Here is a 17,485-nt window from a genome sequence, read left to right on the forward strand (position 1 = left end):
ATGACAACTAATACAAAATAAAATTTAGAGATATAATCTCCACAAGTTTACAACAAATGCACTTAGCTTTGGTAGAACCGATATCAGGCAGCAAAGTTCCAACAGATACTTCTGAGACAGGATCAGATTGAGACATCTTGCAAAATGTAAAAGAAAAAACAACATATAAAGCAAAATTATCAATTTCCTTATATGACAGTTTCAGGAATGGGAAAAAAATGCAAATAGCATAGCCCTCTGACATAGAAAAAGGCAAGAGGCAAATAGCAATGGGGTGAACAAATAATGAAACATTTTGGCGCCAAGTATGACGCACAACGTAACTGAAAATTTTTTTACACCAACAACGTCCGGACACTCACGTCACTAACGACGCAACCTTGTGTAAGGAACTCTGCGTCAAGTATGACGGTGGAAATTACGAATTTGCATCAACGGACGTACTTTCGCGCACAAAAAATTGTCGCGCCAAGAATGCCGCAAAAAAAGTCTAGCATTTGGCTCACCGCGCGGGCCTAATCCTGCCTGCAATCTGCAAAGAAAAATGTAGTCAATTTAAAACCCCAGGTAAGAAAAATATTTCTTAATATGTTTATTATCCCCAAATATGAAACTGACAGTCTGCCAAAAGGAAATACATGAACCTGACTCATGGCAAATATAAGTACAATACATATATTTATTACTTTATATTAATACATAAAGTGCCAAACCATAGCTGAGGTGTCTTAAGTAATAAAAACATACTTACCGAAAGACACCCATCCACATATAGCAGATAGCCATACCAGGTAATGGTATATGAGAGTATATCGTTGATCTGAAAAGGGAGGTAGGAGATGAATCTCTACGACCGATAACAGAGAACCTATGAAATAGATCTCCCGTGAGGAAAACCATTGCATTCAATAAGTGATACTCCCTTCACATATCCCTCTGACATTCACTGTACTCAGAGGAATCGGGCTTCAAAATGCTGAGAAGCGCATGTCAACGTAGAAATTGTGGGTGTGGTGAGGGGTGTATTTATAGGCATTTTGAGGTTTGTGAAACTTTGCCCCTCCTGGTAGGATTGTATATCCCATACATCACTAGCTCATGGACTCTTGCCAATTACATGAAAGAAACTTAAATTATGCTTACCTGATAAGTTTCTTTTCTTAAGATGGAAAGAGTCCACAGCTGCATTTATTACTTTTGGGTAATTCAGAACCTGGCCACCAGGAGGAGGCAAAGACACGCCAGCCAAAGCCTTAAATACTCATCCCACTTCCCTCATCCCCCAGTCATTCTGCCAAGGAACAGTAGAAGAAATATCAGGGTAAAAAAGGTGCCAGAAGAACAAAAATAACAGACGCCCCACAGAAAAAAATATGGGCAGGGAGCTGTGGACTCTTTCCATCTGAAGAAAAGAAAATTATCAGGTAAAAGCATAATTTAAGTTTTTCTTAATAAATGGAAAGATTCCACAGCGGAATTAATTACTTTTTGGAAAACAATAGCCAAGCTATAGAGGAAACTGAATGCAAAAACAGGAGGGTACAAGAGGCGGCCCATTCTGAGGGCACCAGGGCTGAAAACCCCTACCAAACAAGCCGAGAACAACTTTGAAAAAAGGAAAAGGCCCAAGGACACTGTGACCCGCAGATAGTCCACAGCCTTGCTAGAGACCGCAGGAACTAGACTCGACTGAGTCAACAGCCTCCAAGAGACACCGTCGCCCAGCAGTCGGTCTCCAAACAACACCCCTTTACTAAAGAAAGGGAACAAACTACCATATTCTTCCACAAAGAAGAAAAGGCACGGCGAAAACATGATTGTACTTGTAAAGCGTGGCTAATCCCCCTTAAGGGACTCAAGGCGTTGCTCATTTTATCAACCTCGAAAGGAGGAAAGGCTGAGTAGACCTCGCAGGGGATCGAACTTGCAACCCTCAGTTTGCTACACTGCAGAGTAGCCACAGTGCATTAGTATGCTGAGCTAGCTGTCCAGCTAGCATAAGGAACTCCAGAAAAAAAACCTAAAAAGGGCACAAACACAGAGCAAAAAAAACCTGAGAAACCGGGTCAGGCTAACAGAGACCCAACCAGTCTCATAGAAACAAGGGGAGGCAACGCCCAGACCCCAGAAATACAGAAACCACGAGATAAGGCCGGGAGTCTGAAAACCGAGAGAGGATCTTCCCCTAACAGTGCAACCACACTCTAGAAAGCAACTAAAGACGAAGGTACCTAAGTCGCAAAAAGGTAGCTCAGAATACCGAAATATTCAGAAACGAAACCTCGTGCAGCAAGCTCAGATAGGTCTGATGAACAACACCTGAAGCAAAAACACTGCACGCTGCAGTCATTTAAAAATTACTCTGAAACTTAAATCCTTGCAGGGCAAGTAGAAAGCAGCTGAAGATAGGATCCTTCAGATTGCTAATTATCCACTAACCAGCGGATAACGTCGCAGGCTAAGAGTCGCCAGTCCTTCCCATAAATCTAAATGGAGAAGGAGAAATCTCAAAAAGGCTTACCGTACCTCGAATGCTTTGAGGACAAAATAGCAGAGCAACTGATCTCAAATCCTGCTCCAACACCGGACCAGCCCAAGCGACAGACATGTTCGATAGACAGGGGGACAGAAAGACCCCAACCACAAGCCCCCAGGGAATGGAAAGAAAAAGGGGGGACTCACCCATCCCAACAGAGCTTGGGTGCCAACCCAATCCGCTCCTCCAAAATAAGGCACTCGCAAGGAGAACCCCTATAGGACCTGGAACAGAGAAAAGTGCAATAGATCCGTATGAAGACCTGTCATAACTCTCCAAGACAGTCTCTATGTAGAGAGATCGATTTCCAACAGGTGGAACAGAGCAGCAGATGTTGACCCTTACAGAAATAAGCCACCTGATCCAACCTCCTACACACAGGGCAGGACAATGACCCTCCAGAGAGAGGAAACCCCAGCTCATAAGGAAGACATACTATCCCCTGAAAAGGGAAGGGCACAGATAAAGAACAGCGTACATGTCCACAAGACATGAAGCCATAGTATGATCAAAACACGGACCGAATGCAAGCATCATCCAGACACCACTGTTGTCCCAACAGAGAAACAACTCCCCATGAAAAGGAGCACACACACTGTCTGAAGGACAAGTCAGGCGTTAAAGTTTATAACCAGTACCCAAAGGTGGATGTGAGCTCTGGCCTTCCTGCTTGCAAGCCCAATGAGCTAGCCCCTATGTCACAACATAGGGTCCCTGAAAAAACTGGGTTGTCCTGAACCAGTCCACAGGATCATAAGTCTCCAGACATCCAAGAAGGATCCAAGACAAAAACCCTGGACCCAGAATCGTCCTAGAACGAACGACACCCCCAGGGAACACAAGAAATCCTTGCCTGGAGCAATGAGACCTCACAGGGGATGATAACTCGGGAACCTGGAAAACAGATACAGGACTCACTCATAATTCCCAGCCCAAAGGGAAGAGAACACCCTTGGCCAGAGGTCAACACCCCCCCCAACAAGGTGCTTGGCTGTGACAAAGTCACGCAATTTCTCTAGAGCCCAAAAGGCCCCAAGGGCAAAAAAAGGGAAATGAGAACATGAACATAGTTAACCGAAAAAGAGAGTAGAAAGGAAAGGCTAGTCTCCATAATCCTTTCAGATTAACATTCCAGAGGAACACACCCAAGGGAGAAGAATGCAAAGCACCCCAAACCCAGGCAGCCGAAAACAGAGCCTCACAGCCTTCACTTCCTAACTAAGCGGCCAAAGCCGCCAAAAAAAACAGACGAAATCCAGAAAGTCTCGACCCAAAGGAAGAGGACCTCTAAAAGGAACAAGTCCTAAAAGGAAACCCACAACGGGGAGGAACACTCTAGTTCCCTGAAAAATAGGAAACGACTGAGCATGTCGCCACGGATCTCAATGGAGTCCTGACCCACTAGATTGAAATGCAAATAAGTACTGAACCAATCCCACATGCCCCTAAGCAACCACGTACCCTCAAGTCCTCTCAGTATGCTAGTTGAAGCTTGTAAAATAAAACAAGAAACACAAATCATATTGTGATCATTAGGCGCCCTCACCGGACAAAGCGGACATAAAAAGGCGCCAAGTATCTGAACTCAGCCTCAAAGACAGAAGGATTTGTACCCAGTCAGTACGAGCCTGAAACCAAGGGCCCCAGCACTGTCAAGGCCACAGAGTCTCCTCCAAGATGGAGGGCTAAAGAACAGTCTATAACGAAAGGCGCAACATACCTCCGTCGGGACAAAAGAAAACACCGGCCCTGAAGGTTGACGCCCTGAGGTATCAGGGGCAGTCGCTCCCCCAGAGGGCTGAACTGGACCAGGCAATTCCACACCTGATGAGACCACAGTTAACGAAATACGGACAATATCGTAAGCACACTCCCGGGAGGTGCAGATGCACCAGCGCCAAAGATATGGCCATGCAGAACCGTGTCGTAACCTCCGGTGGGAACAGGCCACACTCCCTAGAAGGATAAGTAGCGTTTGGGTTACCTACATGCGTAGTAAGAGTTGGTGGTAGGGAACTCGTCTCGTGAGAAATGGCATCCCCAGAGGTGGATGGCACAGTGGGCACCCGAATCCCCGATCCAGAGGAACAGAGCACTCTAAAACGGCATTCGGAACATAACTAATGAGCATGTATCACCCGGGCCAATTCATATTATTCGCAAGAAGTAGAGTCTGAATCAGGGACATTGGTCTCCAAAAAACATAATTTATGTAAGAACTTACCTGATAAATTCATTTCTTTCATATTAGCAAGAGTCCATGAGCTAGTGACGTATGGGATATACATTCCTACCAGGAGGGGCAAAGTTTCCCAAACCTCAAAATGCCTATAAATACACCCCTCACCACACCCACAATTCAGTTTAACGAATAGCCAAGAAGTGGGGTGATAAAAAAGTGCGAAAGCATATAAAATAAGGAATTGGAATAATTGTGCTTTATACAAAATCATAACCACCACAAAAAAAGGGCGGGCCTCATGGACTCTTGCTAATATGAAAGAAATGAATTTATCAGGTAAGTTCTTACATAAATTATGTTTTCTTTCATGTAATTAGCAAGAGTCCATGAGCTAGTGACGTATGGGATAATGACTACCCAAGATGTGGATCTTTCCACACAAGAGTCACTAGAGAGGGAGGGATAAAATAAAGACAGCCAATTCCTGCTGAAAATAATCCACACCCAAAATAAAGTTTAACGAAAAACATAAGCAGAAGATTCAAACTGAAACCGCTGCCTGAAGTACTTTTCTACCAAAAACTGCTTCAGAAGAAGAAAATACATCAAAATGGTAGAATTTAGTAAAAGTATGCAAAGAGGACCAAGTTGCTGCTTTGCAGATCTGGTCAACCGAAGCTTCATTCCTAAACGCCCAGGAAGTAGATACTGACCTAGTAGAATGAGCTGTAATTCTCTGAGGCGGAATTTTACCCGACTCAACATAGGCAAGATGAATTAAAGATTTCAACCAAGATGCCAAAGAAATGGCAGAAGCTTTCTGGCCTTTCCTAGAACCGGAAAAGATAACAAATAGACTAGAAGTCTTACGGAAAGATTTCGTAGCTTCAACATAATATTTCAAAGCTCTAACAACATCCAAAGAATGCAACGATTTCTCCTTAGAATTCTTAGGATTAGGACATAATGAAGGAACCACAATTTCTCTACTAATGTTGTTGGAATTCACAACTTTAGGTAAAAATTCAAAAGAAGTTCGCAACACCGCCTTATCCTGATGAAAAATCAGAAAAGGAGACTCACAAGAAAGAGCAGATAATTCAGAAACTCTTCTAGCAGAAGAGATGGCCAAAAGGAACAAAACTTTCCAAGAAAGTAATTTAATGTCCAATGAATGCATAGGTTCAAACGGAGGAGCTTGAAGAGCTCCCAGAACCAAATTCAAACTCCAAGGAGGAGAAATTGACTTAATGACAGGTTTTATACGAACCAAAGCTTGTACAAAACAATGAATATCAGGAAGAATAGCAATCTTTCTGTGAAAAAGAACAGAAAGAGCGGAGATTTGTCCTTTCAAAGAACTTGCGGACAAACCCTTATCTAAACCATCCTGAAGAAACTGTAAAATTCTCGGTATTCTAAAAGAATGCCAAGAAAAATGATGAGAAAGACACCAAGAAATATAAGTCTTCCAGACTCTATAATATATCTCTCGAGATACAGATTTACGAGCCTGTAACATAGTATTAATCACGGAGTCAGAGAAACCTCTTTGACCAAGAATCAAGCGTTCAATCTCCATACCTTTAAATTTAAGGATTTCAGATCCTGATGGAAAAAAGGACCTTGTGATAGAAGGTCTGGTCTTAACGGAAGAGTCCACGGTTGGCAAGAGGCCATCCGGACAAGATCCGCATACCAAAACCTGTGAGGCCATGCTGGAGCTACCAGCAGAACAAACGAGCATTCCTTCAGAATCTTGGAGATCACTCTTGGAAGAAGAACTAGAGGCGGAAAGATATAGGCAGGATGATACTTCCAAGGAAGTGATAATGCATCCACTGCCTCCGCCTGAGGATCCCGGGATCTGGACAGATACCTGGGAAGTTTCTTGTTTAGATGGGACGCCATCAGATCTAATTCTGGAAGTTCCCACATTTGAACAATCTGAAGAAATACCTCTGGGTGAAGAGACCATTCGCCCGGATGCAACATTTGGCGACTGAGATAATCCGCTTCCCAATTGTCTACACCTGGGATATGAACCGCAGAGATTAGACAGGAGCTGGATTCCGCCCAAACCAAAATTCGAGATACTTCTTTCATAGCCAGAGGACTGTGAGTCCCTCCTTGATGATTGATGTATGCCACAGTTGTGACATTGTCTGTCTGAAAACAAATGAACGATTCTCTCTTCAGAAGAGGCCAAAACTGAAGAGCTCTGAAAATTGCACGGAGTTCCAAGATATTGATAGGTAATCTCACCTCCTGAGATTCCCAAACTCCCTGTGCCGTCAGAGATCCCCACACAGCTCCCCAACCCGTGAGACTTGCATCTGTTGAAATTACAGTCCAGGTCGGAAGCACAAAAGAAGCCCCCTGAATTAAACGATGGTGATCTGTCCACCATGTTAGAGAGTGCCGAACAATCGGTTTTAAAGATATTGTTTGAGATATCTTCGTGTAATCCTTGCACCATTGCTTCAGCATACAGAGCTGAAGAGGTTGCATGTGAAAACGAGCAAAGGGGATCGCGTCCGATGCAGCAGTCATAAGACCTAGAATTTCCATGCATAAGGCTACCGAAGGGAATGATTGTGACTGAAGGTTTCGACAAGCTGCAATCAATTTTAGACGTCTCTTGTCTGTTAAAGACAGAGTCATGGACACTGAATCCATCTGGAAACCCAGAAAGGTTACCCTTGTCTGAGGAATCAAAGAACTTTTTGGTAAATTGATCCTCCAACCATGATCTTGAAGAAACAACACAAGTCGATTCGTATGAGATTCTGCTAAATGTAAAGACTGAGCAAGTACCAAGATATCGTCCAAATAAGGAAATACCACAATACCCTGTTCTCTGATTACAGACAGAAGGGCACCGAGAACCTTTGTAAAAATTCTTGGAGCTGTAGCTAGGCCAAACGGCAGAGCCACAAACTGGTAATGCTTGTCCAGAAAAGAGAATCTCAGGAACTGAAAATGATCTGGATGAATCGGAATATGCAGATATGCATCCTGTAAATCTATTGTGGACATATAATTCCCTTGCAGAACAAAAGGCAAGATAGTCCTTATAGTTACCATTTTGAACGTTGGTATCCTTACATAACGATTCAATATTTTTAGATCCAGAACTGGTCTGAAGGAATTCTCCTTCTTTGGTACAATGAAGAGATTTGAATAAAACCCCATCCCCTGTTCCTGAACTGGAACTGGCATAATTACTCCAGTCAACTCTAGATCTGAAACACATTTCAGAAATGCTTGAGCTTTTACTGGATTTACTGGGACACGGGAAAGAAAAAATCTCTTTGCAAGAGGTCTTATCTTGAAACCAATTCTGTACCCTTCTGAAACAATGTTCTGAATCCAAAGATTGTGAACAGAATTGATCCAAATTTCCTTGAAAAAATGTAACCTGCCCCCTACCAGCTGAGCTGGAATGAGGGCCGCACCTTCATGTGGACTTAGAAGCAGGCTTTGCCTTTCTAGCTGGCTTGGATTTATTCCAGACTGGAGATGGTTTCCAAACTGAAACTGCTCCTGAGGATGAAGGATCAGGCTTTTGTTCTTTGTTGAAACGAAAGGAACGAAAACGATTATTAGCTCTACTTTTACCTTTAGATTTTTTATCCTGTGGTAAAAAAGTTCCTTTCCCACCAGTAACAGTTGAAATGATGGAATCCAACTGAGAACCAAATAATTTGTTACCCTGGAAAGAAATAGAAAGTAAAGTTGATTTAGAAGCCATATCAGCATTCCAAGTTTTAAGCCATAAAGCTCTTCTAGCTAAAATAGCTAGAGACATAAACCTGACATCAACTCTGATAATATCAAAAATGGCATCACAGATAAAATTATTAGCATGCTGAAGAAGAATAATAATGTCATGAGAATCACGATGTGTTACTTGTTGCGCTAAAGTTTCCAACCAAAAAGTTGAAGCTGCAGCAACATCAGCCAAAGATATAGCAGGTCTAAGAAGATTACCTGAACACAGATAAGCTTTTCTTAGAAAGGACTCAATTTTCCTATCTAGAGGATCCTTAAACGAAGTACCATCTGACGTAGGAATAGTAGTACATTTAGCAAGGGTAGAAATAGCCCCATCAACTTTAGGGATTTTGTCCCAAAATTCTAATCTGTCAGACGGCACAGGATATAAATGCTTAAAACGTTTAGAAGGAGTAAATGAATTACCCAATTTATCCCATTCTTTGGAAATTACTGCAGAAATAGCATTAGGAACAGGAAAAACTTCTGGAATAACCACAGGAGCTTTAAATACCTTATCTAAACGTTTAGAATTAGTATCAAGAGGACTAGAATCCTCTATTTCTAAAGCAATTAGAACTTCTTTAAGTAAAGAACGAATAAATTCCATTTTAAATAAATATGAAGATTTATCAGCATCAACCTCAGAGACAGAATCCTCTGAACCAGAGGAGTCATCAGAATCAGAATGATGATGTTCATTTAAAAATTCATCTGTAGGGAGAGAAGTTTTAAAAGATTTTTTACGTTTACTAGAAGGAGAAATAACAGACATAGCCTTCTTTATGGATTCAGAAACAAAATCTCTTATATTATCAGGAACATTCTGCACCTTAGATGTTGAGGGAACTGCAACAGGCAATGGTACTTTACTAAAGGAAATATTATCTGCTTTAACAAGTTTGTCATGACAATCAATACAAACAACAGCTGGAGAAATAGCTACCAAAAGTTTACAGCAGATACACTTAGCTTTGGTAGATTCAGCACTTGACAGCGATTTTCCTGTAGTATCTTCTGGCTCAGATGCAACGTGAGACATCTTGCAATATGTAAGAGAAAAAACAACATATAAAGCAAAATTGATCAAATTCCTTAAATGACAGTTTCAGGAATGGGAAAGAATGCCAAAGAACAAGCTTCTAGCAACCAGAAGCAATAAAAAATGAGACTTAAATAATGTGGAGACAAAAGCGACGCCCATATTTTTTCGCGCCAAATAAGACGCCCACATTATTTGGCGCCTAAATGCTTTTTGGCGCCAAAAATGACGCCACATCCGGAACGCCGACATTTTTGGCGCGAAATAACGTCAAAGAATGACGCAACTTCCGGCGACACGTATGACGCCGGAAACGGAAATAGAATTTTTGCGCCAAAAAAGTCCGCGCCAAGAATGACGCAATAAAATGAAGCATTTTCAGCCCCCGCGAGCCTAACAGCCCACAGGGAAAAAGTCAAATTTTAAGGTAAGAAAAAATGGTCAAATCAAAATGCATTATCCCAAATATGAAACTGACTGTCTGAAAATAAGGAAAGTTGAACATTCTGAGTCAAGGCAAATAAATGTTTGAATACATATATTTAGAACTTTATAAACAAAGTGCCCAACCATAGCTTGGAGTGTCACAGAAAATAAGACTTACTTACCCCAGGACACTCATCTACATATAGCAGATAGCCAAACCAGTACTGAAACGAGAATCAGCAGAGGTAATGGTATATATAAGAGTATATCGTCGATCTGAAAAGGGAGGTAAGAGATGAATCTCTACGACCGATAACAGAGAACCTATGAAATAGACCCCTTAGAAGGAGATCACTGCATTCAAATAGGCAATACTCTCCTCACATCCCTCTGACATTCACTGCACGCTGAGAGGAAAACTGGGCTCCAACTTGCTGCGGAGCGCATATCAACGTAGAATCTAGCACAAACTTACTTCACCACCTCCATCGGAGGCAAAGTTTGTAAAACTGAATTGTGGGTGTGGTGAGGGGTGTATTTATAGGCATTTTGAGGTTTGGGAAACTTTGCCCCTCCTGGTAGGAATGTATATCCCATACGTCACTAGCTCATGGACTCTTGCTAATTACATGAAAGAAAATCAGAATCCTCCATAACTGGGACACTGCCACCTCCAGAGAACCAGACACGAGCGGACAAGGATTTCTCCATCGCCACACGGTCAGGAAAGCAGACTCACTGAGACCCTATGTTAAAGTTATCCCAGAAAGTTTGTAGCAATCTCTGATAAACTGTTGTAATTACAAAACATCCACGATGAAAGTAAAATGAAACAATCTTACCGGAATCTATGCCGAAGCACAGGAACACAGCCCTTCAAGTGTGACAGATAGTAGCGTCGCTTCTGCCCTTAACTTGAGAGAAAAAAGCAGGCAGTGAAACTTGTCAATGATGTTTGCTTGTAGAGCTGTTAATATAAGTCAGGATGATTTTGCAGAAAGACTCTCCCTGCATCTCCGGACTCTAACTTTCACCCATGCTCTCACTGAGAGGCTGACAGGACTACTTAAAACTCCAGTCCCATGCCAAAGAGTACTACCCTCCATAAGAGACTTTTGAAAACTTCTGACACTTCTCTGCCAACCTCCTGGGACAAAAGGAAAAGAATCACTGGGGGATGATGGAAGTGGGAGGAGCATTTAAGCTTTTGGCTGGGGTGTCTTTGCCTCCTCCTGGTGGCCAGGTTCTGAATTTCTCAAAAGTAATTAATGCAGCTGGGGGCTCTTTCCATTTATGAAGAAAATGTAAACATGAGGCTTTGATTTATACAGATTATTTGTCCTAGAAAGAGTTTGGAAGACTTAGCCACTGAAGCAGCTTTTGACTGCATCCTAAATGGGAATACTGAATGGGGATGGCTTAAACATAGTTTCTGGAGAGCAGGGTTTAAGGGGCCTTCTTGCAAGATTTGGACTTGGGTTTCAAGATGACACACCAAGCCCATAAATTTTCCTGGGAAAAGGAAAGATTCTTCTCCTGCAATGGATAACACAAGGAAATTGCTCAAAAAGAAGCTAGATTGTTATATACCTTCACCATCCTGTTTATTTGCTACCCGTTTCTGTACTGATGAAGAAACAAGATGCTAATCTATACAGAACAGGATGTTTGCAATTGTAGGGGTTCAGCTATTCCCTCAGCACCATAAGTGCACTTTTCTATCTTTTTGATCCCGAAAGGAAGCTCAAATCACCATAGAAAGAGAGGTGTATGCAGCTAATGTTGAAATAGGCTCCACAATCAGATAAAATTTCTAATAAATGTAGAACAGATTCAAATATCTATTTAGGAAAATAGACTTATTTACTGACGAAGATGGAAGTGTAACTGCATAATAAGAGGAGGACTATGCATATATTCTCTAATACATAATAGATATAAATAGCTTAGTAGGTTAGACACAAGCTATTACTTGTAGAGTGACTTACAATGCCATCGGGCAGTGCATTTTTAAAAGGTAAGATTCTTTTTCAGGCATTCAGGCTTAACTATAGAAGATTCACTGCTATTTTTAACATGGCCCTAATTCTCTTCTAAAGTTAGCAATTATACCAAAAACTGAGAACATGTGAAATTATCTTACATGCTGGGATCCATTGGCTTGATCTGCAGGACCACCACGAATGCTGCAATGTAAAATAAACAGGTGAATGCTGGCATATTTAATTTAATAAAGTTTGTGACTAGGCTTGTTAGACCCTGTCTACAGTCGAAAAACTCGGTTACAGTGCACGATCAAAAATGTTTTATAATTTGGTATCTGCTGTTTATCAATTCATAATACGGGTATGTAATTGTCTTTTCCCTGATTAAAAGTTTTATAATCTCTACTCATTACATACAGAAAAAAAATATACATCCAACTTTGAGACTATCCGAAGTCAAAAAGAATCCTTACTTAACTGTCAAGTTAAAAACCGAATTTATACTTACCTGATAAATGTATTTATTTCCGGGCATAGAGAGTCCACAATTCATTCCAATTACTAGTGGGACATTCACTCCTGGCCAGCAGGAAGTGGCAAAGAGCACCATACATAATGAGTAGAGATTATAAAACTTTTAATCAGGGAAAAGACAATTACATACCCGTATTAAAGAAAGAAAAAAGTAAAATAATTTAAAATGCCTTCTTTAGATGCAACAAAGGGGGAAAGAAAAAAAAAAGTGCTCTTTGGAATAATTTTCTTTACTTTCTTAGTGCCGCCACATGAAGTTGGTAATTATTTCAATAATAGATAACCATTATTTTGTATATGCTAGATTGTATTTTCATTGTTTAAAAAAAAAAGAAAAAAGGTATTTCAAAATGGGTTTCAGGTTTTTGAAAAAAGGCATGTTCTAGTACTGAATAAACAAATATTTCCTTGTGAGACATGCAGATGTATATGAAAGAGGAAAAAAGCCAGACCTAAAGAACAAGGGCTCTAAAGCAGCTAAAAAGCAGAACAAGGTGAATACAAACAGAACAGACATGAAGTAGATGCAAAACCTTGCAACTGAATTAAAAAAAATAGCACCATTATTCCAACATTACATACCAAAAATGGCTTATCACTGCACAAACAATTGTGTGCTTCAATGATATATACTGTGTGTGTGTATGTATATATATATATATATATATATATATATATATATATATATATATATATATATATATATATATATATATATATATATATACACACACACACACACACACACACGCTCAACGGCAGAGAAAAAAAATTACAACACCAACGATCAGCCTGCACTTTACTGCTAAAAATAAATGGCAGAACAAAAAAAAAAAAATCATTGCATCATATTACCTTCATACAGTTCAGTTTCATAAATATGTCTAGGAGTAGGACAAACTGCATTTCCAAACAAATATATTTATAATGGCAGGAGCCTCATAATGTACTGAGCAAAGGGGAAAAAGTTAATCTTTCTTCAACTACTTTAAACTATTCAGCAGCTGTAGAGGTGCAGTACATTACTCTGAACAGAAAGAAACAGAACTGATGGAAACTGACTTGTGGAAGGATTCTATCTACTCCAAGAATATTCTCAGATGAGAAAAAAATAAAATAAATATATATTAGAAATAATGCTGAAACATGGAGTTTTAGTATACTATTAATAAAAATCGTACTTACTTTGGTGGCTCATATTTCCAAGGTTGTGCTGCAAAAAAAAAAGAAATTAATAGAAAAAAAATAATAATAATGCTTACCTTATAAATTAATTTCTTTCATGGTGGTAAAAGCCCACAATCCATTACTCCTGGGAATTATACTTCTGGCCACTAGGTATAGGACAGTAAGCCTTCTCTGCTGAATCGCAGTATATGTAATTATACTCCAAATGGTAAGAGAGTCTAGGTGGATAAGTAGCTGACCGATTGGTAATTCAATGTTAATTTCACAACTTGCTAGCCTTACTGGACCACCGTAGTGGTATGTGGTGTAGTCCCAAAACGCAGTCACACTTCGTGTCAACCACTCTGCCTATTAGCAACATTGTATTTTATTCATTTATATTAACCTTATGCAAGTGCCTATGTATGGGACAGTAATATAGAATTACTAAAATAGAATATACCGACCTCAATACTTCTTAATTGTAACGGATTTGAGACACAGAGTTATGCTATAATTTCACTTATTAATCGTGTTCGATTACATTTTAATCTGCAGCTCATTTTTATGTGTACTGTGTAAGTATTTTCTAGGTATATAATAAGGAGCTGGATACCAGGAAGAGACCGGGAAGGTCAAAGCGGAGTCGACAAGCCAGCGGTTAAACCAAACTGTCACAGGAAGCAAAATCAGAATCCAAAAGAGTAATTAGGAAAATACAAGGTCAGAACCAATCAGACAAAAAACAAGATAAAATCAGCAGGCAGAAGAATAGTCAGAGGAGACCCAGGTCACAAGCCAAAGTTCGATATCCAAATGTATAGCACAAAACTCACCCAGAGATAAACTCAATACAAGGGCAATGAAATAGAGAAACTGAATGGCACTTAAAGGAAAAAGTGTGTCTCAGGTGAAGCGGTGCACTACGGGTGACCCGATACATCATAGGTGACGCGAGATGAAGCAACCTGGCATCAAAATAGTGTCATGGCAACCTGGAGTCATAACAGTGGGATCTGCTACCATAGAGGGATCTGGGAGGGGGAGGGTATTGAGGGGGGGAAGCTAAACTACAGAAAAAAAGTCTATTTTATTTTTATTGTAAAAAATGTGCCTAATTTGCAGCAAACTGGGTACTGGCAGACAGATGCCAGTACCTAAGATGGCGGCAAATAGGTAGAGGGGGAGGAAATCAGGGAGGTGGTGAGCTAAGGGGAATATATATATATATATATATATATATATATATATATATATATATATATATATATATATATATATATATATATATATATATATATAATTATATAATAATAATAATAATAATAATAATAATAATAATAATAATAATAATAATAATGGAGAGTGCTGGAAGAAATTCAGTGCTATTTCAGAGTCCCCTAAAAAATATTTAAAATAATTGCATGTACACATACAAGATGTATAGTGATTTAAGATTCATAAAAAGTGTACAAACACATAAAAGGTGCACAAATAAAGTCCCCAATGGCATGAGGAATGAATAACTGTTGAGAGAAATTTTGTGCAGTCAGTAAAAATTCAATATCCAAAAAAGTTTCTTGAGTTGTACTTACTAGACACCTCAATCATAACTGTAAAGCATAAATCAAGTATAAAACAAGTATAGAACTTGTATGGATCTATACTTCCACTCCTCCACTTTTTCATTAATGAAGCTTGAAAAATTAGGCTTTTAGTTTCAAAGTACTGCACCGGCCGTCTGCAGTCTTATTAAGTGATGGTTCTGGAGGCCGAGAGTCAGTTCCAACAAGAAAAAATTGTGTGCCCGGTATGTGAGCACCAATACCCGACGCGTTTCAAAGTATATGCTGTGTAAGCTCCTTCAGCAGAGGTTTGATGTTGAACTGTCTCTAACTCTGTCTTTTTAAGTCTACAAACCATACCTACCCTCATAACCGGAAAATCTTATTGGCTCAGAAAAGGGGGCTTGACTCGACTCCATTAAAGACTAGAGGGGAGTGTGACTGACTTAAAATACGCGATTACGCAATCTGGATACTTAGTGTTCAGGAAGAATACACACACCCCTATAGGGATCCAATAGGATCATGACAAAATAAAAAGCGGCTTTAAACACGACTGTTATATGTTAGTATTAGGATGCGGTTTACATCGGAAAAAAAAGGGGATTTGAATAGAAGTACAAATGATATTCAAATTTGGATGGCCATATAACAAAACTTAAAAAATGTATATATATGAAAGATTAAAAATGTATTCAATGTCTAAAAAGGTTTAAAAATGACGACAAACCCTTAATTGCCAAACTCACTACTGTGAGCTACTTTTGCAAAAAATACATGTATTAATTTATGAATCATTACTCTTAAAAATATATATACATTTAAAAAATTCTTGGTAAAAAATGAACTTTATTACGTGTATTGAAAATATGTGTATATATATTTATACACATTGTCGGATTGACTCTTAATATGGAAATGTAAAACGTTATACATACATAATCCCCAAGAACCACACTTCAATTAATTGAATTGATGCATTAATATATAAACCCATAAAAAAACATTTGGCTACAATTTATAATCTAAAAAGGTTATCCCAATAAATGCATGTAATTACATAAAGATAAAAAATTGAAAATTAGAGCAAGAAAGCAGCTAAGTCTATATCTTTATAGAGGCCATTAGGGGTGAGGGTCCCCATTTTATGTATCCAATAGGATTCCCTTTGTCTGAGAACAAGGGTTCTACTCCCCCCTCTTTTCTTGTGTTTAACAGTTTCTAAAATTGTTCCTTTTATACACGAGGGATCCTGGTTATGGACATTTTTATAACGAAGCGAAAGGTTATGAGATTTTAACCCCTGTTTGATGTTAGTAATATGTTTTAATAGTCTGATCTTATAGGGACGAGTAGTAAGCCCTATATATTGAAGATGGCAAAGGATACAACTTTGCAAAAATGCTAAAAATGCTCTGGTCTTTTGGGGAAGTTTTTGTCTAAAATGCCCGGTCCTTAAGGGGTTAACAGAATGAAACCAAGCTCCCTGAAAAAGGTGTAATCTGTCCTCTAGCAGAAGAACTGGATCAGGGGCCACAACTTCAAGCAGATTTGGTAGATGAAGCAGGCTTTTTGGACTGTTCAGATCAGCTTCAATAAAGGTTTGGCTGAAAAACTGTAAGAACCCTGTCTGTGTGAAGAAATGAATAACCTCTGGTTCTTGGATTGACAAAGCGGACAAACATTGTTAAAAGCCCTAGATTTACCCATATTTACCCTTTACCCTAGATTTTATCCTGAGGGGGGTAAAGGCTCCATTCCTCGAAGTTCCCATAGAACTAATGTCATCCAGACTAGACCCAAACAACAACTTCCCTTTAAAAGGAAGTCTCTAGATTAAAAAAAACATGTCAGCAGACCATGATTTCAACCACAAGGACCTCATAGTCAAAACTGCTAGAGTCATATTCTTAGCATTGAAATTAATAATAACAACAGCATCAATAATGAAAGCATTAGGCATCTAAAAGAATATTAATTTATTAGAAAACGCTTTATTAGCAGAATCCTCAAACCCTTACACCAAAGGGTAGAGGCTGATGCAACGCAAGCAATACCAATTGCTACCATAAAAAGAAAACATGCTTGTAGAAAGGCCTTTCTATGAAAAGACTCTGATTTCCTATCCATGGGGTCTCTAAAAGAGGTACTACCCACCAGAGGAATAGTAGTATGATTAGCCAAAGTAGAAATAGCCCCATTCGCCATCGATATGTACAGCATGAGAAGCGGGCGGAAGGATCGCCAATATGCTGTCATAAGTTAAAAGGT

General features: G+C 39.5%; 1 protein-coding gene across 1 annotated transcript in view; it reads right to left on the minus strand.

Moving 5' to 3' along the window:
- EPB41L5 (erythrocyte membrane protein band 4.1 like 5) overlaps positions 1 to 17,485 on the minus strand; it is a 405,052-nt gene that overhangs the window by 119,725 nt on the left and 267,842 nt on the right. The window contains exons 14-15 of the mRNA XM_053712169.1: positions 13,668 to 13,695; positions 12,107 to 12,149 (exon numbers count right to left, since the gene is read on the minus strand). Of these exons, the coding sequence (XP_053568144.1) occupies positions 12,107 to 12,149; positions 13,668 to 13,695 (71 nt within the window). The remainder of the gene's footprint in view (positions 1 to 12,106; positions 12,150 to 13,667; positions 13,696 to 17,485) is intronic.

The sequence above is a fragment of the Bombina bombina genome, chromosome 1, assembly GCF_027579735.1.
Source record: "Bombina bombina isolate aBomBom1 chromosome 1, aBomBom1.pri, whole genome shotgun sequence".
In the NCBI taxonomy this organism is placed as follows: domain Eukaryota; kingdom Metazoa; phylum Chordata; class Amphibia; order Anura; family Bombinatoridae; genus Bombina; species Bombina bombina.